At 42.9% G+C, this 26,405-nt stretch overlaps 1 protein-coding gene and 1 long non-coding RNA gene across 2 annotated transcripts in view; both read left to right on the top strand.

The window, feature by feature from the left end:
- The window catches only part of LOC105018145 (neural-cadherin), a 97,881-nt gene extending 88,996 nt beyond the window's left edge, over nt 1-8,885 (top strand). Inside the window, exons 33-34 of the mRNA XM_013138773.3 lie at nt 924-1,078; nt 7,833-8,885. Coding sequence (XP_012994227.3) covers nt 924-1,078; nt 7,833-8,420 — 743 coding nt within the window. The 3' untranslated portion in view covers nt 8,421-8,885. The remainder of the gene's footprint in view (nt 1-923; nt 1,079-7,832) is intronic.
- A 2,741-nt stretch (nt 8,886-11,626) lies between these two features.
- On the top strand, nt 11,627-15,524 carry LOC105018144. Its single transcript, XR_828566.4, has 3 exons — nt 11,627-11,766; nt 14,787-14,970; nt 15,195-15,524. It is a non-coding gene; the product is annotated as an uncharacterized LOC105018144 (long non-coding RNA).
- Nucleotides 15,525-26,405: the final 10,881 nt, after the last annotated feature.

The raw sequence follows: 26,405 nt of genomic DNA on the forward strand, positions 1-26,405 counted from the left end.
AGGTTTAGTTGCTTGTTTAGAGTTTAGGTTTGGACCTTGACTAGGCCATAACAGGGCCCATGATGCCCAAAACATTTACACTCTGATTACCCTCCACACAAAACAGGTGAGCTGAAGATTTGGTGTCTCACGTCTGTGACCTATGTTATATTACCCCCAGTGGAGAAAACTGTTGTAAGAAGACTCTTTTGTTGATAGGCAGTTGAAGTAGTTTGAAGAGCCTTTTTTAAAGTACATGCAGTAATTGATTTTATATCCCCTTTGAGGATTTTTTTTGTTCTTTTTTAAAAAACTTTTATAGACCAATTCTAGCCTGTATGTCTTTGTGATTTTAATGTACTGAGTTGTAAACGTCCAGGTGCAAAACCTATTAAAAACCTTTAGAAAAGTGTAAATGACCATGCAACTGTTTGAATTGAATGAGCAGGCATAATACAGTGTAATGACCACAACTGAATGATGAATATGTGAGGCACTATGTTATCAGGGCTATCCAGATTAACTAATTAAAGTATATATACATTGATGAGCTAAAACATTATGACCTTATACTCTGTGCACTCATAGATTCTTTTACTAAGATGTACAAGATATTAGTGTTATTAGATGTCCAATACATGGGTGTACCGTCTGGAAGGCACAGTGGCCATTTAGGTGTAGAATGGGGTAATTCATAGGTATTGTCTAGCAGGTTGTACAGCCTCCAGTTTGTCCATCTTTCTGTCTCCCGCCACCTTCTCGGGAGGCCTGTAATATGTGGACCAGTGTGATGCACCAAATCATATTCCCCCTTCATTATCTGTTGCATTCATATGCATTCATATCGTCGCACACTCATTCTGGGATGCTGCACTTCGGATTGTGTTTTCTTAGACAGAGAAATCTCCTGTCCTCCACCTGACATGATCTCTCTCCACCCCCAGTGCTAATGCTGGGCCTCTTCCTTTACTCCTGCTGGAGGAAACACAAAGGCCTGAAGGAGGGAGTACACCACGTGTCAGCGCACCATGGAGAATGGGAGGACATCCGGGAGAACGTGCTCAACTACGATGAGGAGGGCGGTGGGGAGCAAGACCAGGTGTCTACTGATGAACTATGACATTTTGTTGGCGAAAAAGTTTAAAAATATTACAATATATGAATTGCTTCATCTGGCAGGTTTACATTTTTACCATATTACTTACAGCTTATCCAGGCCTGGCGTGCTTGTAGTATGTAGGAGATCAGGTTGAATTCTGGGAAACCCTGTAATTTAGACAGAGTGAGGATAGTCGTACCAGGTACAATACAAACCCTGTTATTTAGACAGAGTGGGGATAGTCGTACCAGGTACAATACAAACCCTGTTATTTAGACAGAGTGGGGATAGTTGTAACAGGTACAATACAAACCCTGTTATTTAGATAGAGTGGGGATAGTCGTACCAGGTACAATACAAACCCTGTTATTTAGACAGAGTGGGGATAGTTGTAACAGGTACAATACAAACCCTGTTATTTAGATAGAGTGGGGATAGACATACCAGGTACAATACAGATTCTGTTATTTAGACAGAGTGGGGATAGTCGTACCAGGTACAATACAGATTCTGTTATTTAAACAGAGTGGGGATAGTCGTACCAGGTACAATACAGATTGTATTGATGAGTGCTAAAATGAGCACAAAAACATGATCAGATGAAAGTCAAGGCCAAATGATAAACTTCTTTAGATTTGAGCGCAGAAGCTGAGGCATGCTTAATTAGTAAATCACCTTGATCCAGTAGCAACATACAAATGCACTCTATCGTCTCAGTGCTGATGTGACAGGCATGATTTTTTCCTATAAAATAAACTTATTTTCATATTTTAAAACTCACTACCATGTGTTTTAATAGACAGACTTTCATCTAACCAAATCCCAAGGTATTTGTTAGAAGCATCATGTTCTTTAAAAGGATTATTGGAATTATTGTTTTTACCTTGGATTATTACATATTCCAATTATACAAGGAGAGAAGGATTATTGTGATTACCTTTGATTATTATATACACTCACCTAAAGGATTATTAGGAACACCTGTTCAATTTCTCATGAATGCAATTATCTAATCAACTAATCACATGGCAGTTGCTTCAATGCATCTAGGGGTGTGGTCCTGGTCAAGACAATCTCCTGAACTCCAAACTGAATGTCAGAATGGGAAAGAAAGGTGATTTAAGCAATTTTGAGCGTGGCATGGTTGTTGGTGCCAGACGGGCCGATCTGAGTATTTCACAATCTGCTCACTTACTGGGATTTTCACACACAACCATTTCTAGGGTTTACAAAGAATGGTGTGAAAAGGGAAAAACGTCCAGTATGCGGCAGTCCTGTGGGCGAAAATGCCTTGTTGATGCTAGAGGTCAGAGGAGAATGGGCCAACTGATTCAAGCTGATAGAAGAGCAACTTTGACTGAAATAACCACTCGTTACAACCGAGGTATGCAGCAAAGCATTTGTGAAGCCACAACACGCACAACCTTGAGGCGGATGGGCTACAACAGCAGAAGACCCCACCGGGTACCACTCATCTCCACTACAAATAGGAAAAAGAGGCGACAATTTACACGAGCTCACCAAAATTGGACAATTGAAGACTGGAAGAATGTTGCCTGGTCTGATGAGTCTCGATTTCTGTTGAGACATTCAGATGGTAGAGTCAGAATTTGGAGTGAACAGAATGAGAACATGGATCCATCATGCCTTGTTACCACTGTGCAGGCTGCTGGTGGTGGTGTAATGGTGTGGGGGATGTTTTCTTGGCACACTTTAGGCCCCTTAGTGCCAATTGGGCATCGTTTAAATGACATGGCCTACCTGAGCATTGTTTCTGACCATGTCCATCCCTTTATGACCACCAAGTACCCATCTTCTGATGGCTACTTCCAGCAGGATAATGCACCATGTCACAAAGCTTGAATCATTTCAAATTGGTTTCTTGAACATGACAATGAGTTCACTGTACTGAAATGGCCCCCACAGTCACCAGATCTCAACCCAATAGAGCATATTTGGGATGTGGTGGAACGGGAGCTTTGTGCCCTGGATGTGCATCCCACAAATCTCCATCAATTGCAAGATGCTATCCTATCAATATGGGCCAAAATTTCTAAAGAATGCTTTCAGCACCTTGTTGAATCAATGCCATGTAGAATTAAGGCAGTTCTGAAGGTGAAAGGGGGTCAAACACAGTATTAGTATGGTGTTCCTAATAATCCTTTAGGTGAGTGTATATTCCGATAATACAAGGAGAGAAGGATTGTTGGAATTACCTTTGATTATTACATATTCCAATATTGCAAGGAGAGAAGGATTATTGGAATTACCTTGGATTTACCTTGGATTATTATATATTCCAATAATCCAGAGAGAGAAGGCTGAGGTGCAGGAGGAGCGTGCCTAGTGAGTAGGAATCGAGGTTGTTTGGGATAAAGGTTGTAGCAAGCAGGCTAAGAAGGCAAGAACTGCAACAATACCTCACAAAGGATGAGGCGCTGAACAGAACTAAATAGTGGAGCTGATGACAGACAGGTGAGTGAACAGGGGACAAAAATGCGGGTGATTGTAATCTGAGGAGTGAGTTGTGTTCAAGGGATTGGTGGCTCATTTGAGGGAGTGAGTTTGCAGGATAGGTTGCATGATCATGGGCGTGAGCTTGGGTGTGATCATGGGCGTGAGCTTGGGCATGATCATGGGCGTGAGCTTGGGTGTGATCATGGGTGTGATCATGGGCGTGAGCTTGGGCGTGATCATGGGCGTGAGCTTGCATGGGATGTTACAACCAGTCAAAAGTCTGGGATAAAATCATGAAATCTGTATTAGATTGAGATATATTAGTATATAATTTTAATATAAACCATCTTCAAAAGTAAACTCTGTACATTTAAGTGTAAAAACCCAAGACCCTTGCAGTTTTTGAATGTATGTGGTTTGACAACATATGCAGGATTGCTTTATATTTCTTAAGCTCTATGTATGGAGACACGATTACTACTTACAATACCTCTTTGTTAATGCAAGCATGTGGTACTATGAGAGTCAGATGTAATACTACTGACAGCACAGGTTGATCTGACATAATTATTTGTACAAATTAAAGCTACAAAATGTAACTAATCCTTCTCCTCACGTAAGGTAGAGGCAGAGCAATGGGAGGGGGAGTGGGAGTTAAAGTCAGGTTATAATAACAGAGGCTGGACTGGTAAGTCCCTTTCTTAGGCTGAGATACAATCCAGGCACCCAGGTGATTTGGGTGGATACCATCTGCCGTGTAAAATTTACTTTGTAAAAAGTATAGAATTTGTCTATAAAAGTTGCTCCCAAACATTTGCAGTAATGTATTCTGTAACCAGTTATGAAATACGAGCAGCCTGGTGAAATGTTCAGTCCCATGACATAGGGGAGGAATAGGACCAGAAACAATTTGTTGTTCTTTTCTGTGGCTGGCAGCGAAAAACCATGCTTCAACTGTTCTGAGCTGCCTTTCATGATGATGTTTGATCCCACATGAACGACAATAGAATCCATTTGTGAGCGTTTGCGCAGAACGTTAAGATCATTCCAGTAATTTCCTTCGCTCTCCATGTAGCCCCAGGACACAGAGTTGTAGCACCGGAAACCGTCTCAGCATTTCACGACAAAACGCCCAAAACGTTTCTGAAAAGACCACAACCAGTTCACCTGCTTTAGCACATTGTTTCATTTTACGTTTTTATTTTCAAATACTGTATACTTCCGTACTCACCACAGGGGAAGAAATAAGAAAGTAAACAGAGAGAAGAGAAACAGGTAGTTTGATGGGGAAGTGACAGTAAGTCCATCTAACATGACTGTTGAGGAATGCTGGGTTGTTGTAGCAGGATGGAACAGTAAGTCCATCTAACATGACTGTTGAGGAATGCTGGGTTGTTGTAGCAGGATGGAACAGTAAGTCCATCTAACATGACTGTTGAGGAATGCTGGGTTGTTGTAGCAGGATGGAACAGTAAGTCCATCTAACATGACTGTTGAGGAATGCTCGGTTGTTGTAGCAGGATGGAACAGTAAGTCCATCTAACATGACTGTTGAGGAATGCTGGGTTGTTGTAGCAGGATGGAACAGTAAGTCCATCTAACATGACTGTTGAGGAATGCTGGGTTGTTGTAGCAGGATGGAACAGTAAGTCCATCTAACATGACTGTTGAGGAATGCTCGGTTGTTGTAGCAGGATGGAACAGTAAGTCCATCTAACATGACTGTTGAGGAATGCTCGGTTGTTGTAGCAGGATGGAACAGCATAGTGATGTCACAGGGCTGTGGGGTGGACGGCTCACTAATCACATAAAATGGATAAGAATCAGAAATAACTGTCCATTCAACAAAGTAGGGCTTTACAATGGTGGGAAAATAAACTCTCGGGTTTGGATAAAAATGTTCCTGAACATTCTAGAAGGTGCACGGTGCATGTCAAAATGCGTAACGCTGCTACTGTAACAAATGTTTATTCTGAGTTTGGGGACAGCATCCCTCTGACCTCTGATAGTGCTGGGCCAATTTGCACAGCATCCCTCTGATCTCTGATGGCACTGGGCCAATTTGCACAGCAACCCTCTGACCTCTGATGGTGCTGGGCCAATTTGCACCAGCCTATGGGACTCAGACCACTGTGCCAATCAGGGACCAGGAATAAAAAGTATTTTGACCAGGCACATCAGCTCAGATCTGGGATGCTTGTGTATATGCAGCCTGCTTGTTTTAATTGTGTTGGCAATACCACTTTCCCCCACTGAAATAGATAATTAATCACAAAGCTGATCTATGAGGCTGGTGCTGCCAGCACTTTCTTTAGAAGGAAAAACAATCTCCTCCAGTCAACAGCAGACAAGACTGGCATAACAAAAGCGGTTATAAAGTAATGCCCTGTTGGTGATTTCTTATTTGACTATTAGTTTAGAATACAAACAAAGATAGGACAGCACTCTGTTTATGAAATCACATAGTCATGTTTTTATTGTAGTTCAAAAGTTTTGGGTAATAGCCCTTTTCGGGTACAAGCTCTGGAAAAAATAAAGAGACCACTCCTAATTTTTCTAAAATCAGCATCTCTACATGTATGGCAGTCATTCAATTCCAGTGTCTGTTAAATTCCAACACAGGCACACCTCATTTTAATTAATGAGGTACTGATTAGATGATTACCTGAACCAAATCTAATTTAACAAGGAAAAGTATAAAAAACACTGCTGTGTTCATCACTATCCTCTTGCAATAGGACCAGCTGGATGGCAAAAACAGTGCAAGTAGTACCTCAATAATAAAACTGAATAAAAAAATAACTATTCAGCATGACAAAAGAGTTGAAAAGAAAAGCTTTGAGTGAGGAAAAGAAGGGTTCATTTCTGGCTTTACTGGCAGACGGATACAGTGAACGTCAGGTTGCTTTCATCCTGAACATTTCAAAGACGGTGGTTCATAAGAACAAGGTCAAGCAACAGACATTGGAGACAACAAAGCTACAGACTGGCAGAACGTGAAAACGACTGTCCACTGACCGAGATGACGTCAACTTATTTGAATGTCACTCAACAACCGTAGGATGACATCAAGTGACCTACAAGAAGAATGGCAAACAGCAGCTGGGGTGAAGTGCACAATGAGGACAGTTCAAAACAGGCTCCTTGGGGCAGGGCTGAAGTTGTGCAAAGCTAGAAAAAAGCCCCAATCTCCAGACCTTAACCCCATTGAAACCCTCTGGAATTTGATCAAAAGGAAGATGGATGGTCACAAGCCATCAAAGGAATCCGAGCTACTTGACGTTTTGTGCCAGGAGTGGCATAAAGTCACCCAACAGCAATGTGACAGACTGGTGGAGAGCATGCCAAGTCGCATGAAAGCTGTGATAAAAAATCTGGGTTATTCCACCAAATATTGATTTCTGAACTCTTTCTAAGTTAAAACATTTGTTTTTTGTTGTTGAAAATGAATATTAATTTGTTTTATTTGCATTATTTGAGGTCTGAAAACAATGCATCTTTTTTTTGTTATTTTAACAAATAAATAATCTAAATTACTATATTTTTATTTGGAAATTGGGAGTAATGTTGTCAGTAGTTTAAAGAATAAAACAAAACTGTTAATTTTACTCAAACACATGCCTATGAATAGTAAAACCAGAGAAACTGATAATTTTGCAGTGGTCCCTTAATGTTTTCCAGAGCTATATATATATATATATATATATATATATATATATATATAACATATACAGTATCTCACAAAAGTGAGTACACCCCTCACATTTTTGTAAATATTTGATTATGTCTTTTCATGTGACATCACTGAAGAAATTATACTTTGCTACAATGTGCTACAATGTGCATACAGCTTGTATAACAGTATACATTTGCTGGCCCCTCAAAATAACTCAACACAGCCATTAATTTCCAAACCGCTGGCAACAAAAGTGAGTACACCCCTAAGTGAAAATGTCCAAATTGGGCCCAATTACGGGGACACGTAAGAAACATGTTAGGTGTTGCAAGTTATTCTACCTCAAACTTTTATCATCTCACCTGAATGTAAATGGATCTAAAAGTAATATTTGATCATGGGATAGCAGTGAACACAGTGAATTTCAGGAATGAAATGTAATGCTTTCTTCAGACAATTGTACAATAATTTTTCTTCATACCCTTTTTTAAGCATTCACCAAAATCTGTAGCATGTGCATAAAAATATAAATCAGAGTCACCAAAAAGTCTAATGGCAAGAACTTGGCTGTATGATAAACTATTAGTTGAACTTTTTCTTTCCCTCTCTCCCGCACTCCAGAATGCCTTCAACATGGTGGAATTACAGAGGTCTCTGCAGCCCAGCCCAGCTCAATCATTGAGGTACAGCTACCCACAATGCATCATCTCTTACCCTCAGACGGCCAAGCCTCCGGACACCAAGAATGGGACCAAACCAAAAGGACCAAACATATTCAAAAACGGCAGCCCAGCGATCGCTCTGCGCCTGGCCAATCCTCCGTCCGAATCAACCACCCTCCCCTCCCCCCTTGCTGTGCGGCGTTCCCAGAAGTCCCTGTCCTTCTCCAGCCAGGACCTGGCACGCTACCTGTGCGAGGTCATCAGGGACATGGACCACCTCTCGGGGGACAATCCTGGCTACATGACTTCACCAGTTCCCCGGGGCAACAGGGGGCAGCGTGGTGGGCTGACCGTGCGCTCACTCAGCTCCCTCAGCCCTCGGGGTCAGGGGTCAGAGGATGGGTGTCAGGAGGGTTTGAGAGCCGAAAGCCCACGGCTGGGGAGGCTCAAAGCGTTGCAAGCGGTTGGCAGTGAGCTGAGAGTGGACTTTGCTGTGAACTCTGCTGCCACCAAGAGCATAGAGGGACAAAAGGACAAAGTGAATTAGTGCTATAACAGGGGGCAGCCCTGTATCTACGAGGCATGTCCAACTGAAATAAGAGCAAACTCAACTCAGTATACAGAAGATTGGACTAAACAAGTTCAAGGACATTAAGGAGAGGACATACCACAGCATCATCCTGAACTTATTTAATGTTTAATATTGACTGATTCAGTGATGTTGGAGAATAAGTATTTAAGACATTTACATATTTACATTTCTCATTTGGGAAAGAAAATATACTTTCTTTGACCAGAAAAGTATAATCATTTTCTTGACAATGTCTTGTATATACCCCTTATGGCAAGTACAAGTTGACCCTCCGTTAACACCAAAATTGAATTAATTTAATAAAAGAAAAACACAAAAAAACGTATGTAAATTATGGTCAATTTATTCCAAAGTTTAGAAAGGGTACATTTTAAATTGTTGTTCTTTATCATAATGCTGTTTTTGGGCTGTAAACATAAAAAATATTTTGTTGGTTTTGTTTTGATTTAACTTTTTAAATAAATGAATATCTTTGATACTATTTTTGTTTTACATTTCTTTACTTAAATAAAATATATATATATTAATATGTTAGTATATGATTAGTAAGTTTGAAATCATTTTGTGTCATACCGATTACCCTCCCATTTTCTTTATCAGAATCCCAGTTTGAATCCTAATGGTTGCGTTCTGACATTGCAAAGGCAATGCAAATTGGATCAGTACTGCCTGGAGTAGACAGGTGGGTGTCTGACAGGTTTGCTTTGTCTCGTTGCACTCTCCTTGTGGTAGGATGGATGCCTGGAAGCTCGACTGTGGTCGATGGCCAGTGAATACATTCTTCTCCAGCATGTATGTGGGAATACTTCCTGGTTACTCGAGTAGCAGCGGAAGTCGTGTCTTGATTTTCTGCTGTAAAGTTGCTGAGATGCAATGATCGCCAGTTGGACATCTCTCCATTGGGAGGGGAGATCACCTTAAAAATGTGTTAGCATTGTTAAAATGATACAAAATGGTCGCATAGCACATTATCTATCCAACTCGACACGGAAGCCAGCAAACACAACAAATCATTTTGCTTTCACAGAACGGAGGCTTATCTACGTAAGTGATGATGTCACAGGAAACAAACGGTCCTACTGAAACATGCATAAACTAATTACCTTTGAAGCCAGCCAAGGCACTTTATGCTAGCATACTTCAGCAGGAAGTAGCATTTTTGACTTGAAACATCATTGAAGTCATTACGTAAGTCTTGCTACTGAAACCTCTGTTGACATGCCCAGCACTCTTTTATCACAGTCTAGAATATGCCCTTTACCACACTTCCATCTAGTGGTTAGTTTCTAACATCAAATTTCATGATCTTGACTTTTTTCTTCCATGCCTGGAGTTCTCCAATCAGCCACAGCAGGGCAGTACAAGTATATAAACCACATACAAATGGTTTCAAAGTCAAATGGTTGTCAAAACCAGTCCCTGGTGTTACATACTGTACTACAGGCCTCTAGAAGATGAATGTTTGTCCACTAATTAAAACAGTTAAACTACAGCCGTCAGAACGGGACAAAATCTTGGTTTGTGCAGGGCAATCAGGCCAAAGAGATCTTAGCGAAGAACGTGCATGAAGAGAGAGACGTGTCAGGAGGAACGTGAGGAGGGGTGCTGGGGTCTGATGTGACAGCTGCAGATTGTGAGAATGAGGGGGGGGTCAAAGCCTCAGCCAGCCAGTCAATTGTCACCCCCCCACGGTCTGTTTGCCCCACTCACCGCTGTGTCATCACGTGTGCCCAAGTGAGTGTATGTTTGTGTGTCTCTCTGCTGGTCTGTGTGTATATGTCTACAAATATCCTGGGGCTATGGACCCAGGGACGTGGCACAAGGAAGCCCCCCCCCCCCCCCCCCCCCCCCCTCTGTCAGTCGTGCAAAGGAGTGGGATGCATGTCGTGCTCCGCTGACAAACGCACTCATCCTCCTGCCCCACAGTGCTTCAAATGGGGGGCATGTCTCCTGACAGAACGACCCAGCCCACACAGTGACATCACAGCGGACAGACAGAACAGGAGCAGCCATGATGTGAGGGGGTCACAGACAGTAGATAGTGTTGGCAGGGGGGAAAGGCCTTCCCGTGTCAAACCGGCTGGAGATACTTGTGCTGTTCACAACCATATCGGAACCTTTTTGACTTCTCTTTGTTCCCACAGAAGAATTAAAAACATACAACCTGTGAATTCTGGGAAATATGCAATGAGACAAAAGATCAGGGCATGTTTTTATTTCCATTTGTTTTGTATGGTGTGTAGTACTTTGGTAGACTGGCTGTTCAGAGATTTGAGTCAGTAACCCAAAGGTTGCTGGATTGAATCCTCAAGCAATCAATGATAAACATTTTATTTGCCCTTAAGCGAGACAGGTAACTGTAATTGTTCACATTGGCTAAACCCCTGGCTGTACCCAGGCAGAGTGGGATATGCAAAACAACACATTTTTATAATGTACACATGCTAACCAGGGCTTCTGTTAGTCAAATTTGTCACCAGACTATGTGAGTGGAGCATTGTATTTTCACTGATATTTGAGAAATGTACCAGACACATGCTATGTTTCAATTGCACAGTGTTATTTAGTACAAAACGCAAATCTGCCAAGCATGTCTGCGTTTGCAGTGAATTAGCTACTGCTGTTGGGAAATCGAAAAGCCCAGCTCCTTCGAGCAGCTTGAGATACGCATAACCTGATTACATTTAACTCCATAAGACACGGTCCTGACGCCATTTATATTTGGTTTTGGAAGGTGAATCCCCTCTCCGCGGGCACACAGTAAATCGAGATAATTAAGGCAATATTTGCCAGCTCTGCACAGTCTGCGTACACTTCACTGAAATCCTTCATGAGCAATTTGCGAGCAATTTTAGAGATTAGAAAATTTTGTCCGGCTGCCAGTATTTCTGCCAGCTTTTTTGCCATATTTTTTATTGGCGTGTACACGGCTATAGCCAGTCACAGAGGCCCTGGTGTTAACATACATGTGAAATAGGACAAATTGTTATTTATAGATGTGTAGAAGGCCAAAGTAATTAAAACGACCTGAATGCAGTTCCGTACTCCATCCTCCAGGTGACAGCACCATCCAGTGTCAATGGGTGGTGTTCTCCCCGGAAGCCTGGATTATTACTCTCACCTGGCCTTTATTAGTTTTTACCTTTTCTTTAATCTGTTCATCATGCCTCCCCTATCTTCTCTTCTCGCCTCCTGAAAGCTCAGAGGGAAGGGACCTTCGGATGTCTCCTTCAATGTTTTTTTAAAAAGTAGATGAGTAATAGAGCTTGAGATATATTCCTGTGTTAGTTGAACTGCTTTGGTAAGTGTCCGGCACAATTAAATCAGCTAAGGACAAACTTGATCAAACTTGGGTGATACTTTTTTGCAACGAGGTCCCAAGATCTGACCCAAAATGTGTTGGTGAAAAAAAGATTTTGTTAAGAGTAAATACTTACAGCTGACATAAAAATCTACATTACACATCAATTGTCTTGATTAATGTTCTAGAAGAGCAGAAAAACATAGATATAGAAATAAACATAAATGTTTTTAATTTGAGGTGCCTCTTCAGGAAAAATCTTCTTATATTTATTTTAAACGAATTGCCGTTTGCCAAGATCTAGTCGCAGCAGTATTGACTATACCAGTACAATGTTTAATAAGGATACACGGGCAAGAGATTGTCACGGTCGTGGGATGAAGAGGACACAGGCGCAGAGTAGAGGTAGGTAAGGTAATCCATTTAATACAAAATAAAGAATGCAGGACTCCAACAAAACAAAAAGCAGCAACCAGTGACGTGGGTATTCCTTACACAGGATAAACAAAACCAAAATAAACCACGCCTTGGGGCCTACAAACTAAACTTAAATAGGGTCCCCAATTGGAGGCAATAACTAACACCTGCCTCCAATTGGGGAAACCAAAAAAAAGGAGTAGAGGTGGCTAAAGGCCACCTCCTGTCCTGTCCTGGCTATGCCCCGAGCCCAGCACAGAGATGGCTAGGGGCACAGCCAGGACGTGACAGAGATGAGACCATTCAGCAATGCAGAATCTTTTCAGATCCTTCAGAGACCTTGGTCTTCACTTGTGGATTCTTCTCTTCAGTTCAGTGGGGTTTAGGGCAAGGACTGAAGTAATTTAATGGTGAGTTAACTATTTTTGTGTGGTTCTGGAGGAATGGTTTGGATCGTTGTCCTGTTGGAAGATCCAAAAATGACCCAGTTCAACATTCCTGGCAGAGGCAGACCCGTTTTGGTTCAAATCCTTTTGGTACTTAACAGTCCACAATGCTGTGTATCCTTATTAGTTTCCCAGGGTGTTTCAAAGCAAAACAGCCCCAGGATATTGTGACGAAATCCATAGTATATTGGTGTGAAAAGTAGGATAATGTTGGGGAAATTGATATAGCAGATTTGAAAGGGTGTATTTACACACTCCGTATCCACTTAAGTACAACTGCTCATTAACATCAGTAACCAACGTGCACATTTTGTGGCTTTACCACTCAATATGTAAAGCCAGCAGACATGATCAAGAGGTTTAGAGACGTATGTAACTTGGTTATGATTGTTGGTGTCACAGTAGGAAGACAGGACCCGAGATTGCAGAGAGGCCGTGGGCAAACATTTCTCTAATGGTGTCTTTACAAAACAACAAACAGCACGGCAGCAACTGAGAACTGCCAGGCGTGAGGCACAAACAATAATACACAGCAACGGTTAAATAATGGCAACTTAAATAGGAGCCCCAATTAGAGACAATGCCAGGCGACTGCCTCTAATTGGGGATCAACAAGAACTGAACATAGAGATGCCTAGAATCATCTTCACAGTCAGGCCGTGACAGTTGGTGCCAGACTTGATGTTTCCAGCAACTTAGAAAAAGCAGGTTTTATACGCTACAGTTTACAGAAAATGGTGCATAAACAAGTAACATCCAGTGAGCATTGGTTCTGTCAACAAAAACACCTTGTTCATGAGAGAGGTCAGAGGAGAATGGCCAGACTTCTAGTTCAAGCCGACAGAAAGGCCAAAAATGCTAGAATTAATGTTCTTTCCAACAGTGTTGTGCAGAAGGGCATCTGTGAACACAACGCGTCTAAACTGGAAGTGGGGTGGGTAGATTGAAGATCGTAAAAACGGCACTTGATTTCTAATGCAACATGCAGATGGTAGTGTCAGTACGAGGTTTCAACAGGACACTTAGTGGTGACCACTGAGTGTAAATGCTTTACCTGTTTATTACAGTCATTGACCTGTAAGCTACAAGAAATAATACAGATGATAACATTAAGAGGTTAGAAACATTTATTAATGAACAGTGGTGATAGAAGCTTTCCACAAGCTTCAATCCTGAACTGAATACTTTCTCTAGTTTTTGGATAAAAGCACAACTATGTGTACTGTATTAAGACTAGTTAGTCTAAAAGACTCACCTTTTAAATTGTCCTGTGGTCTCCCAATTTAATAGAACTTTTAAAGTTAAATCTTGAAACTACCAGTTTTTATTGTGGTAAACAATCATCTGAATATGGAATGGAGGGAAGCATTTGTCAATTTACTGGAAAATTACAACAACAAAAAAATTATAATATCATAGTTTAAATACCAATTCATGACACTTCAGGGGAAGGCTCATTCAAGTTGTGAAATGAAATATATTTCATTTAATTTGCATTGGAAAAGCAGATGACACTAAACAGCTGTATTTATGTAATGTGAGTGTCAAATTTTTTCAAATATGAAGGAACTATACCTCTCTCAAATATTCCATTATAACAAAAGCCAATAGACGTTCAAACGGGGTCTTTTGTCTTAATACAGACTAAATCCATTAATGACAATGGAACCTTGTTTAAAGAATACTCTTTTCAATTAAGCCGTATGCATTTGGCTACAATTCTGAGCATATATTACGGAAGAATGATATGGCTTAACTAATGTGGTGATTTAGATCAAATAAAGGAAGGCATTATGTTCCAAGGAAATAAGGAAAGTAAATGTTGTCCCACATTTTAATCTAGGTGTATGCTCAACAAAATAACAAAAAACAAATAACTATTGCCAACCAGGGTCAACACAGAGCTGACTCTCAGTTGATGTTGCTGTGTCCTGGGTAGACTCTACATTTAACATTTGGTTGCACACCCTTTTTTTCACATTAGTGTACACATTCAAATCATAGAACCAATGGGACAGCCTGGAACCCCAAAACTTAGCGAGGACCATGTTTACAGTAGGCTATCTAGTTGGTTCCATATCAAAGACTATGCCTTTCTACAGCTCTGATCTACAGTGTAGTTAAGTTTGGAAGTAATTTGTCTGTGTATTCTCTCAGTTTGTCTACAGATGGCAATCTAATCCACATCTGAGGAGTGTCACCACCGATCTCTGCTCACCTCTGTGTCCACAACATGCTATACGCTTTACCGTTGTGGCTCAGCTCCGACACTCACTCCGTTCTGTAACGTTATACAATGACTGCTAAGGAAGTGTGATCCTGCCTATCATTGGACATATTGGTAACTTTTAATGACCCAAACCTGATTTGATTATAGAAGCCAACCAGTTCTAGAACTTTCTCAGAATAACGCTTTTAGTGAACTTTAGGCCAAACTCCTATTCAAACGCTTAGATTTCTCTGGATTAATACATTTTTACGAGACTGGTGATGGGTTTTAGGTTTCTTTAAATTCACATGGGTGTCAAGACATTTTGTTGATTGCATCATTTTGTGGTTACGCAGCACAGCCATCCGTCATGGAGGAGAGGAGAGGAGGAGCGGACGGGCGGTTGGGCCTGACAGATGGGCTTAGTGAGTGAATCATTGACAGGGTCCTGCTAACGGATGCTGGGCCCATCAATAGCTCAAAGCCCCCGTGATGAATTACTGCAGACAAACAATGCTGACCGAGCAAATGTGCTTTTAACCAAGTCAGGCCAAATATTAGGCTACAGGCCTTTGGAATTGGGCTGTGGGAGAAAGAGAGAAATCTAAAGCCAACTTTGGTATTGATCAAGTGATGTGCTTAGTTTCTAAAACTATTACTAAAAACCTTCTGTTGGAGAATGTGTCTTAGAAGCCTCATAAATACATAACTAATTACATCATTTGTGCTAGAGTTATTTTATTTCTTCCTAAAGAGAGGGAGTGGAAAAAACCCCACTTCATCTTTCCAAAACTTCCTGACCTAACTCCTGTTTCCTTATCCTTTAGAGACTGTTCTGCACATTGTTCCCCTCTCATTACAAGCCAGTGCTACACCAGGTGCAGGGCTAAACAATGGCTGTGGCCCTACAGGGATCAATGCCAGTTCACTCAGAGCGTCTCATTCCTTCAAGAGGTGACTTAGATAAATGACATGGCCCATATGTCTCAACAGACTCCTCCGTTCAAACTACTAGCAAGGGAGCTCTGCCCTAACTACAAGTCTGTCTGCAGCCTGTTTTGTCTCAACATCAAGAGAGGCACTGAATGCTGAGCATGTTTCTTTTGGCAGTGCTGAGCTCTCTCTGTCTGTATCCCCTCATTCTCCTCTCTCTCTGTCTTTACACCCCCCCCCCCCGTCTCTACCCCCTCTTTCCCCCCCTCTCTGTCTCTACACCCCCCCCCCCCCCCCAATCTCTGTCTCCACCCCCTCATTCCTGTCTCGCAGACAACATTAAATCCTCGTGTCTACCTGTGTCTGTTTGCTGGCTCCGTTGTCTCCCAGGTGTCTTGTCGCCTGTCAGAAATGGCCTGCTGCGGACAGGGGATTGCATGTCTGGTGGGCCGGAACCGCGGAAGACGGGTCAGCAGCCGTCAGTGTAACAGAGAGCCAGATAGACGGCCGTGTGGTATGGATATCCCGGTGATAGGCTGTCCGAGTCTGGAAAGACACTGTACATACGCTCAGTGTGTCTGTCTGCATGTCAGCCTGTGTCTCTCAGCCATCTCACTATGGAGAGGGGGGGGGGCCACGTCTGCATTAACGCTAAACATCTTTATTCAACTTTAGAGATGGCTCTGCACAGCGTTCTGATACTAGCCTCTTTCATGTTAGGTGTTGCGTTTCTCGGTGTTGTTTCTGACGTAGTCCTGTTTGCATCTTTGGGGTCATGAGAGTGTCTGGTTATCCCTAAACAACCTGCCTGCTCCGCCCCTGCCACACATCCATATTGACAGGTGACATTTTGAGTTCCACAGGAGATGTGTGTTGCCATTTGTGTTGCTGGCAGGGTCACGGACTGCAGCATGACCTGTTGGAGGGAGGGATGTGGAGAGATACTAATCTCCTATCAGATCAATATGGGACGCAGAGATCTGCAGAGATAGGTCATTGACTGCTGTCAATCAATGATGTTAGTCATTTCGTCATCATTACACACGTCTCCCAGTCCCCTGGACAAAGACTGAACCTGAGGGCTAGACTGAAAGTAGAGTCTTTGTATTAGAGAAAAGGTCCTACTAGAAATCATAAAAAAGTCCCAGTCCCTATAGGCAAGAGTACTTGTAGAACCGTAATACCAAAAATGTACGTATGGGTTCTGGCGGTGATGTAGAGGTAGTTCTAACGGGAACAGAAAAAGGCTTTTCTGACCATCCATTTATGGCTCTTGTTGGTACCTTTTCTCTATAACAAAAAGCTCTGAAGGCCTGAGTGAAACAGCACAGACATGTCCTCCCCTCAACCATGAGGCATACTGTACCTATACTAAGAGACATATACGTTTCAAACGGTATGGTAAACAGAGGCACTGCATAAACACTGCTGTGTCAGGACTGATTGAGCGCCAGCCTGTAAGGTATAAGTGCGTTAAAGCACAGTGAGGTATGCTGGAGGCTAAGTGAGGTATGCTGGAGGCTGTAGGGGCCCTTTGTCTGCTCTGCTTTAAGTAGAGAGATGTTGGTGAGGTACAGGGGGAGAAACCGTGGAGATGATGTCACACTACGCTAAAGCAAAAAACATTGCTGTAGGGCATGTGTTTTAGTGATGAATATATTCATTATGGAATAAGGTCATTATGCTTTATTTTGTGGTGGAATGTACACATTCATCATGAATCCACCCAAGACCAAGTCTATTGTCCTGCTTGATAGCATGACCTTGGGAGCAGCTACAATTGTATGAATACAAACAGAAGCATTCACCTACATATGCAAACATGCACACGCACATACACAAAGAAACACACATGCACGTTACAGAAAATGCTGTCCTCATGGGGATAGTTTTGAATGAGAATAATGCTATTTCCTGAAATTTAAGCCTCACATGCCAGCGGTAACTTCTAATGAGAATTACCTTTTTTTCTTTCTTTCTAATAGGCACCAAGGTCAAATTTTCCTTGTTTCACTGCCCTTGCATGGAGTTTGGGTCACTGCCAGTGTAATAATGCCAGTACACACAAACACTCACACATACACCAAATGGCTGCATTTTGAAATGAGAGATAAGGCGGAGAGAAGGTTTCTGTCCGCACATCGAATGCTCATAAGGGTTGTAACATTAGTCCAATATCACCAGGTATATGAGACCGTAATCAACGGTTTTATGTTAATTGTATTTGTTTATGAGCAAACGAATGGCAAGGATGCAAAGCTAATGATAATGTGGGGGCATGAGGCATGATGGGATTCCTGAAGAATTCATTAGTTGTTTACAGGTAATTAGAGGCAATAATGAAGGTGATTAGTGAGCATGACACACACACACACACACACACACTACAGCTAACAATCTAATCCCCCCCGTTCCTCCCACCCAGAGTTTCTGAAAGTCTTTATGGAAAGTGCTGACATAGTGGTCTGCTACTCCAAGCATTGGATGCAGATTTCTTTTAACCTCCTTTCCCTAACACTGTTTTGTTTCCTAGTGCTCAGTCTTTTCCACTATTCCAATCCAGTAAGAAATTCCTCACCCCAGCAGAGTAGGAATATGACAGAAGCACACAAAAACTACTACAGTATTCAGTATTCTTCCAGAGTACACACCCAAGCCAAAATCAATGTCTCCAATCGCAAAAGACAATAGTTCACTTCTCACCTGGGTCCAAGACTCCAAGTAACACAGCATCAAACCAGATGATTATTTTACAGCGATGAGCGGCAAGACGACGGCCGGTAGCCCCTCCCCCACGTGTTGTAATTGGCCTGCAGTGGCTTCTGACTGCAGCCGCGGCTCATTAGTGTCAGTGGGAGGATAATCACACTGTAAAACCAACGCTGTGACTGATGACCACATGGCACATCCTCACTGCTCATATAGGGCGACTTCGTAGTCTTATTCAGAGACCGTCTGGGTCCATATTCATGAAAGCCTGAGAAAACCGACATAGGGGACAGTTCAGGCAGTTTCTGTCCATAATTAATAACATTATTGAATAGGAAATTGCAATCTGATTCCTGATCAGTACTCTTTGGATGCATTGAGGTTCTTGTGTGTACATTATAACGCCGTGGAGAACTTACTTCAGGGGTATTATGGATAGGCAGGAGACACTGTAGGTAGCTGTTACTTACAAAGGCTGCTGAGCCTGAGAGGGAAGTTAACGTAAAACGCTTTATCATATTGATCAACTGAGAGTTGCGAAAGGTGCCAGGGTGTGGAGGAATTATTGGGTAGAAATGGTATAACACTGCAATTCATTGGCTAAGAAAGGGGTTCTGGGCAGAGTATAGACAGTGACTAATGATCCAGGATCAGGCCAGGACCCAGACAATCTGAAACTCAGACTCCGACATTTACAGGTACATGCCACCTGCACTAGAAGTCATTTAAAATGTCCTCTTGGGTCACAGTTACAGCGAGAAATTCAATCACCTTGTCTGCTACTACAGGGGAACAACTTTCTCCCAAGATTACTAAGAAGAAACTTAATAGCTAAGAGCATTAAAGCGGGTTCCTGCTAGCCCGACTGCCAATAGTGAATAAATGATTGGGCCGCGGCATCCAGACAGAAAAATCAATAGTGTACCAGAGGGTTTCTGGTGTTAGCCGTGCTGCTGTGTTTGTGTCAACATGGGAAGTTGTTTGGCTCACACCTCGAGCTTCATTATACTATTGTATACCTCTTACCACAATTGGCCGAGCTGTGGACCAATCCTCCAATTTTAGATTTGTCAAGTGAACTTGCGCCATTGAACGGCTTCTTAATGCTTCCGCCTTGTCCCCTGTCCATTTCTCCTGTGCTGTCCCCTCTCCCATGCCCCCTCTTTTGCTGCCCTGTCCCTGGGACTCTTGGGGACAAGGGGAGGTAGGAAAGAAAATGCAGGGGAGGAGCTCTGCTCAACCGGAGTGACCGGGCAAAAAGGCAGTGCAGATGTAATTTGTCCTCAATGGCTGTTTGGGAAGAGTAATTGTGGTGACATTGGCCGGTCGATAGTATGGATTTTTTGTTTGGAGTGCCCTGTGTGTGTGGTGCTAAAGGGAGGCCAGGAAATATAACACGGCTGCTCAAATACAATAAAAATGGATTGAGGGTGTGGTGGTTGTTTGCTTGGCTGGTAGCCATCGTTTGGCCGTTTGGCTGTGCTTAGATGTCATTTTGTAGTTGGGTGTGCTTCACAATGACAAATACCCCCTCAATCCTTCCCTGCATGGCATGCTATAACTTGTTGGCTATAGGAATATACTGAACTGTATGTAAATATTTTAAATCTGCATTAAAATGTGTCAATCAAGCAGTAACTCAAGACAAATATTCCTTTGTATACAGGCTAAAGAAGCCTTGTTGCATTAATGTCTTCATGACTATCAACTACCAAAATGGCTGTTATCATAAAAAGCAGCCTCATGCTCTACTGGTCTGTAGAAATGTACTGGTCTGTAGTACTATACTGGCCTGTAGTACTATATTGGTCTGTAGGACTATAGTGGTCTGTAGCACTGTTTCCGCTGTGTTCAATTTACCGTGGCGCCCCGCCACGGCAAAATCCTCCCCGTCACGACAAAATCCTCCCGCCACGGCAAGAAAATAACAAAAATAATCAAAACGTTTTGTTTGACACATTTGTCATGGTACAACACCTTTCGTAAGTGAATTTAGCTCGTTGTACTATTTTCTGCATGCAATTTGAGAAACATGGATCGCACTGTCATAGTATATTCGGAGCCACCAATAACCCTCTATGCAGACCAGCGGAACGAGTAGCTGGCTACCGACGTCCTCACCGCGCGCGAAAGAACTCATTCTATTAAGACGTCGCGCGAAACACCTGATTAGCGTGTGCCCCTCGAGCGGGAAGGAGTCACCTGAGGAACGCACGATGAAGGTACCAGTCGTTTGTTTGCTTGACTAGCTTACTTAAATATAAATATTCAGTTAAAGCACAACTTATTCTCACCGAAAACCACGACAGATTTTGCAATTAAATATATCATTTCAGCTAGCCCACCAACGTTTTTAGAGATGTATGGAGGTTAAGTACTTTAAATGTTTTATTTAAAAAAAATGTTATGTACGGAAATTGTTTTAGACAAGTTCTAAATCGTGAAATTCGACTTGCTCGACAGACCAAAATTATTAGTAGCATCTTTAAAAGTTTATGCTTTGTTTTTTATAACTGTATGAATTACTGTACTACTAGACAAGGAAATTACAGTCTTGAGAGTGAAGAACATTTTTTGCAGTCTCTGTCAGGGGGCTAAGGGGGTTATTTAGCATCTAACAACACCCATGGAATCCTATTTTAAAGTTTCTTTGGCCAATACATTTTTTGTAATACTTTAAAAAATACAAATATATATATGTAGCTATCAATTTATGTATTTAAAATACTAAAGCATTGTAATATTGTGAAAAAATAACAGTTAAAAGCAGTTTCTTCTACTGTAGTGGTCTGTATTACTATAGTGGTCTGTATTACTACACTGGCCAAACAGGTCTTTAGTACTATACTGGTCTCTAGTACTATAGTGTACTGTGAATGCTGCATTGGGTGGGTAGTTCACGTATGGACGTCTGTAATATACGAAAGTGGTGGGCAGAGGGAGTGGCTGAGCTGCACTGACCCCAGCACTGGTGGTACATACCGTCCAGAGGCAGTCTGTTGGCCAGGAGCCCCAGGGTAGACCACTGCCCCAGTCAGCCCTAACAAGAGGAGGCAACGATGGGTGAGCACTGTGACCCATCATGGGGGTAATGTGGGAGAAGCAAAGGGTTATGACACAGTGGACAGACATAAGCTACACACCCTGCCCCAGACAGTGAACACACACCACAAACGGAAATGCACATGGACCCACTGTTCACATGATGTGCTGTTCATCACACAGATGCACAAACACACACACACACACACACACACATATACAGCCAGAGAGGAACACATCTGTGATCCTCTTTGTTGTTAAAACTGACAGTTTTCCACACCAGCAATGTCCATTTCCATCATGAGGGTTTCCCACAGTGGTTTTATTATATGGTCCACATATTCTTATAGCAGTATACCCTGAAGGCTCCCTGTCCTCATGACAGACGCACTGGCTGGTTAGTCTTCTCCGGGTGATCATCATCATCATGCGTCTCACCAGCACCAGGATGTGTACGCGGAGTCTGTGTACCTGAAAGGGGGTCTGAGAAAGGCATTCCTCCTGTGTTCTATCACTCTCTTTCTCTCTCTCTCTCTGTTTCTCTCACTCTCTTTCTCTCTTTTCTCTTGTCCTCTCTCCCTTCCTGTCCCTCTGTCTGTTGAGGACGTATGGGGTAATGTCTAACCTGAGTTGACTGGCTCTGCCTCTACACTGTCCTGTCTGGGGGTGTCACCGCATTGGCCATTGTCTCTTCATTCGTCCTGGCAGCTGTCTGCCACCGCCTGGGTAATGAACAGTGTGTGGCCTGTCTTTTCTGGGTACCTCCCACCGCGCCCAGGCCACCACGCCCTCCTTGCCCCTCTTTGCCCAAACCTCGGCCAGACCAGTGTCACCTCTGTCACCTCGCGTCAGATCCTGCTTCACTACAAACTGGCCGCTCGTTACCCACAAACAGAAAAATGTTGGTGAACGTTCACTCCGAGGAGACCGTCCACTCCGAGGAGGCTGTGCGGGCCTTGTTGTGACACGTTGGCCGCCGCCCAGACTTAACAGAGCGCGACACCTGACGTGGGGAAAAGGTCATGCGGCTCGTCAGTGAGCTGCACTCCAGACGGGATGGCAGAGATGCAAACGGGACGCCTCCCGACAGTGCTGACGGACACATGGCTGGAGCATGGCCTTCTGGGAGCGGTGGGAAGAACGAGAGTCCTGCTGGGAGGTGTCTCTTCTGGTTTCACAACCCCTGGTGACGAGCCAACCTCTGAGCTGACCTCCGAGACAAACCGAGATGAAGAAGATCACGCTAAGTGTAATCATTACATGCAAACACTAAGAAGACGTCTGGAACAAAGACTGTTATAAGTATGTCAAACAAGAGTGTTTTTTTTTTTTAAAGGACCAAGGCAGTGTCTCCCAAACTACGGGAATTAATCAGGGATTTTAATTTAAAAATGGGGTCCCAAGACAAACTCAACTGAAAATGTAGAATAATAGAAAAGCATTTGCTTGATTCATAGAACTGCGGTCACGCCAGTAATCTGTGGTAACAATTTGAAGTGTTTGTAATCAACAGAATAGTTTCTTGATTGGTTAACCTGTAAAAAATAAAAATAGCAGAAAGATGAGACTCTCTGGAACGTGTGCCTTTTGTTTCCTTCTACAATACTGACAAACGGTGCAGGAATCATTAGAGCAGAGTGGACAAGCCTCGACTATATCAGAATGAGGGCCAAAAAGCGCATTTATTGAATCCTGGCCTCAGAAAAGGTTATTGCTTGAAGCTGGAAACGGAGATAAACTGTACAGTAAGTTTACCATAGTGAGATAAGCCACCATCATGGATTAGAAATGAACGTGGATGGCCTAAGGGAATTGGAATGACACAGACAGAACTACTGGAGTGGTGAAGTGAGTGTAGAAGCAGCTTTGTGTCTTATGCACTTCACTGTGTGTGTATGTGGGGTGTGTGTGTGGTGTGTGTGTGTGTGTGTGTGTGTGTGGGATTTGTGCGCATGTGCGTGTTTACGCACACACACTTCCACTAGCAGTGGCAGAACGGTCCTCCTAGCAAGAGGCCAAAGATAGTTTCCCTTGGGTCCCATTAGTGTGGCTTTGCTGTGGGCTGGTGACATCTGACTAGATCAGTGCTGTTCCAGACTGCTGCTCCCCTCTTATCCACTCTACACTGGAGTCAATAAACACATCACCTACACTGGGTAACTGGCCCCCGAGAGGAAAGGATGGTCACCGGGTGAAAGCTGGTTTGTCTTTGTGAAGGTAATAGAAGGTAAAGAATGTAATGAGTGCCGCCGTGTCCAATTTCTGCTACATTCCATAAATTCCGTCATTGTGATTTTTGAAGTTTTCCGACGATGGGAACATAATTCATAGAAATGAGTGTTACGTTCATGAACAAATGGCCTTTCACAGTTTGTTCTGTCGAGTAAAACGCATAGTAACACATTTTATTTTAAAGGTTTCCTTTTTCTTCGTACTTCCTTTTTCATGCATCAGTCTAATGTGGGTGTATTGGGTTGATAAAGATATATTTTTAGGAATACGAATGTTTACAATACCAAAAGATTAACCAGTAAGTCCTGTCCAAGCATTTCTTCCCCCCATAATGGGTGAAACTTTGAAAGTCAAACGGCCCTTTATCCCTCCCTGCTCTGACCTTTCAGCTAGGCTGCCCTGTATTCACTGGCTGTCAGTGGCAGTTTGTCAGCAGCCATCCGTCTCTGTCCACCCCCGACCCCTCCCTAAATCCCAGCCGAACCATTAGGAGGGAGGATCCAGGGAGCGGCAGCGGTGCCAGCCTATGGGAAGTGTGCTCAACCTGCCTCTGTTCCCAGTCACGGCTACCGTAGCGTTAGCCGTGACCTGCTAGCTAGGCTCATCCAGGTACCCCAGAGGGCTAGCCAGCTCTATATATAACCTGCACCACAAAACATCAACCCAGCACAGCGGTCTGACAGGGACCCATGGGAGAAGGAGGTATCTGATCGCTTTTGGGACATGGAGCCTGTAGCACCACTGCAGGGGTGAGAGAGGAGATGAGGAGGGAAGCTGTTACCCTGTTAGAGAAGACTCTAGGGTTTGGTCCGATCTATGGGCCATCTGAATCCCTAAAGTGGAGGTGACCTGTAATGTGATGTTATAATCTAGCTCTTATACAGGCTTTACTTTATTGTTACCGAAACACTGAGGGTATGTTAGTCATGTCCGTTTTAAAGCATTCTTTTGGTTCTTTAATCACTGAATCATTTCTGACGAAAGAGAGAGACAGAGAAGGGAAAAAAAAGAAATATGGAACGAGGGAGGGAGGTAGTAGCAAGTGAATTACTCCTGGGTATTAGGGAGGTGGACGGCAGACAGAGAGAGGGAGGAGGAGAAGGAGAGCCGAGTGACAGTAATAAAGTGAACCTGCCTCCCATTTATCTCCTTCAACCTGTCTCCCGTCTTGCTGTCAGGGCACCCACACCCACAGACTAATGCCACGCTGCATGTGGGCACAGACGGGCACGCCCCACACACTGCCCCTTTGCCTCAGCCAACAAACCGCATCTTGGCTCTGCCCTGTAACCTGCCTCTTCGGAGCTCAGCCTGCTGACCTCGGAGATGAGAGCAGCCAAAGATCAGTTGTAATGCAGCTGAGTACACACGAAGTCTGTCAAACTATTCGTTGTGTGTACTGCGATGGGTAATTTTGTGTGGTAAATCGCAATTAATCACAGCTTTTGAAATGGCTCGAATAAAATCTGCACGTTGAAGTGATACTGAATGTAGTGGCACAGGTTTCTGGAGAGTAAAAGCAACCACTTGAAGCAATGAGTCTGATGCGAATGAAAACATGTCTTCAAGGTTCTTCTTTTAACTGTTTACTTGAAAATAAAGAAAATACATATACATTGTTTTTATACAGTTAAATCTGTTACTCCAGACTCCTATCCTACTAAATTAAAGCACGGATGACAAGGCATATGATGTCAGTATACTAAACAAATGGAGCATCCTAAATAATATGAATACAGATGCATTTTTTATATTCACAATTATACACCTAAACAATGCTATTGATTAAGGCAATATGATTTTTTTCTTACACTAATGCTCTCAATGTTTTGTTAAGCTTACACACTCTTGTGAATATTCTTGAAGTTTACAGTTGCATGCGCACACACACACACACACACGAGGCGTTAATGCTTCAGGCATTCTACATAAGTGTTTTTCCAATGTTTAATTAGAGGCTTGGACTAAAGAAAAAAATAACAACCTCAGTGGATTTTAAACTGCAATCACCTTTACTGTTCAGATAACTTTACACACATAAGCCTACATTCAATCCACCATACTACAAATACCCTCTCACTTACTCATTTACACATGCACACGTGCACACGCACAAGGGCGTGCTTGGTTTTCTAGCCCTAACCCCCACCCTAACCCCAGTAACCTAACCTTTATGCCTAAACATGACCTAACCCTAAACCCGACCGGTTATGCCTCAACCTAACACACTGACATACACACACATGCATACACACACTGACATACACACACACGTACACACACTGACATACACACACACGTACACACACTGACATACACACACACATGCGTACACAAACTGACATACACACACACGTACACACACTGACATACACACACACGTACACACACTGACATACACACACACATACACACACACGTACACACACTGACATACACACACGTACACACACATACACACACTGACATACACACACTGACATACACACACATACACACACTGACATACACACACATGCGTACACAAACTGACATACACACACACGTACACACACTGACATACACACACACGTACACACACTGACATACACACACACACGTACACACACTGACATACACACACATGCGTACACAAACTGACATACACACAC

This window comes from Esox lucius, chromosome 19 (genome assembly GCF_011004845.1).
Source record: "Esox lucius isolate fEsoLuc1 chromosome 19, fEsoLuc1.pri, whole genome shotgun sequence".
Classification (NCBI taxonomy): domain Eukaryota; kingdom Metazoa; phylum Chordata; class Actinopteri; order Esociformes; family Esocidae; genus Esox; species Esox lucius.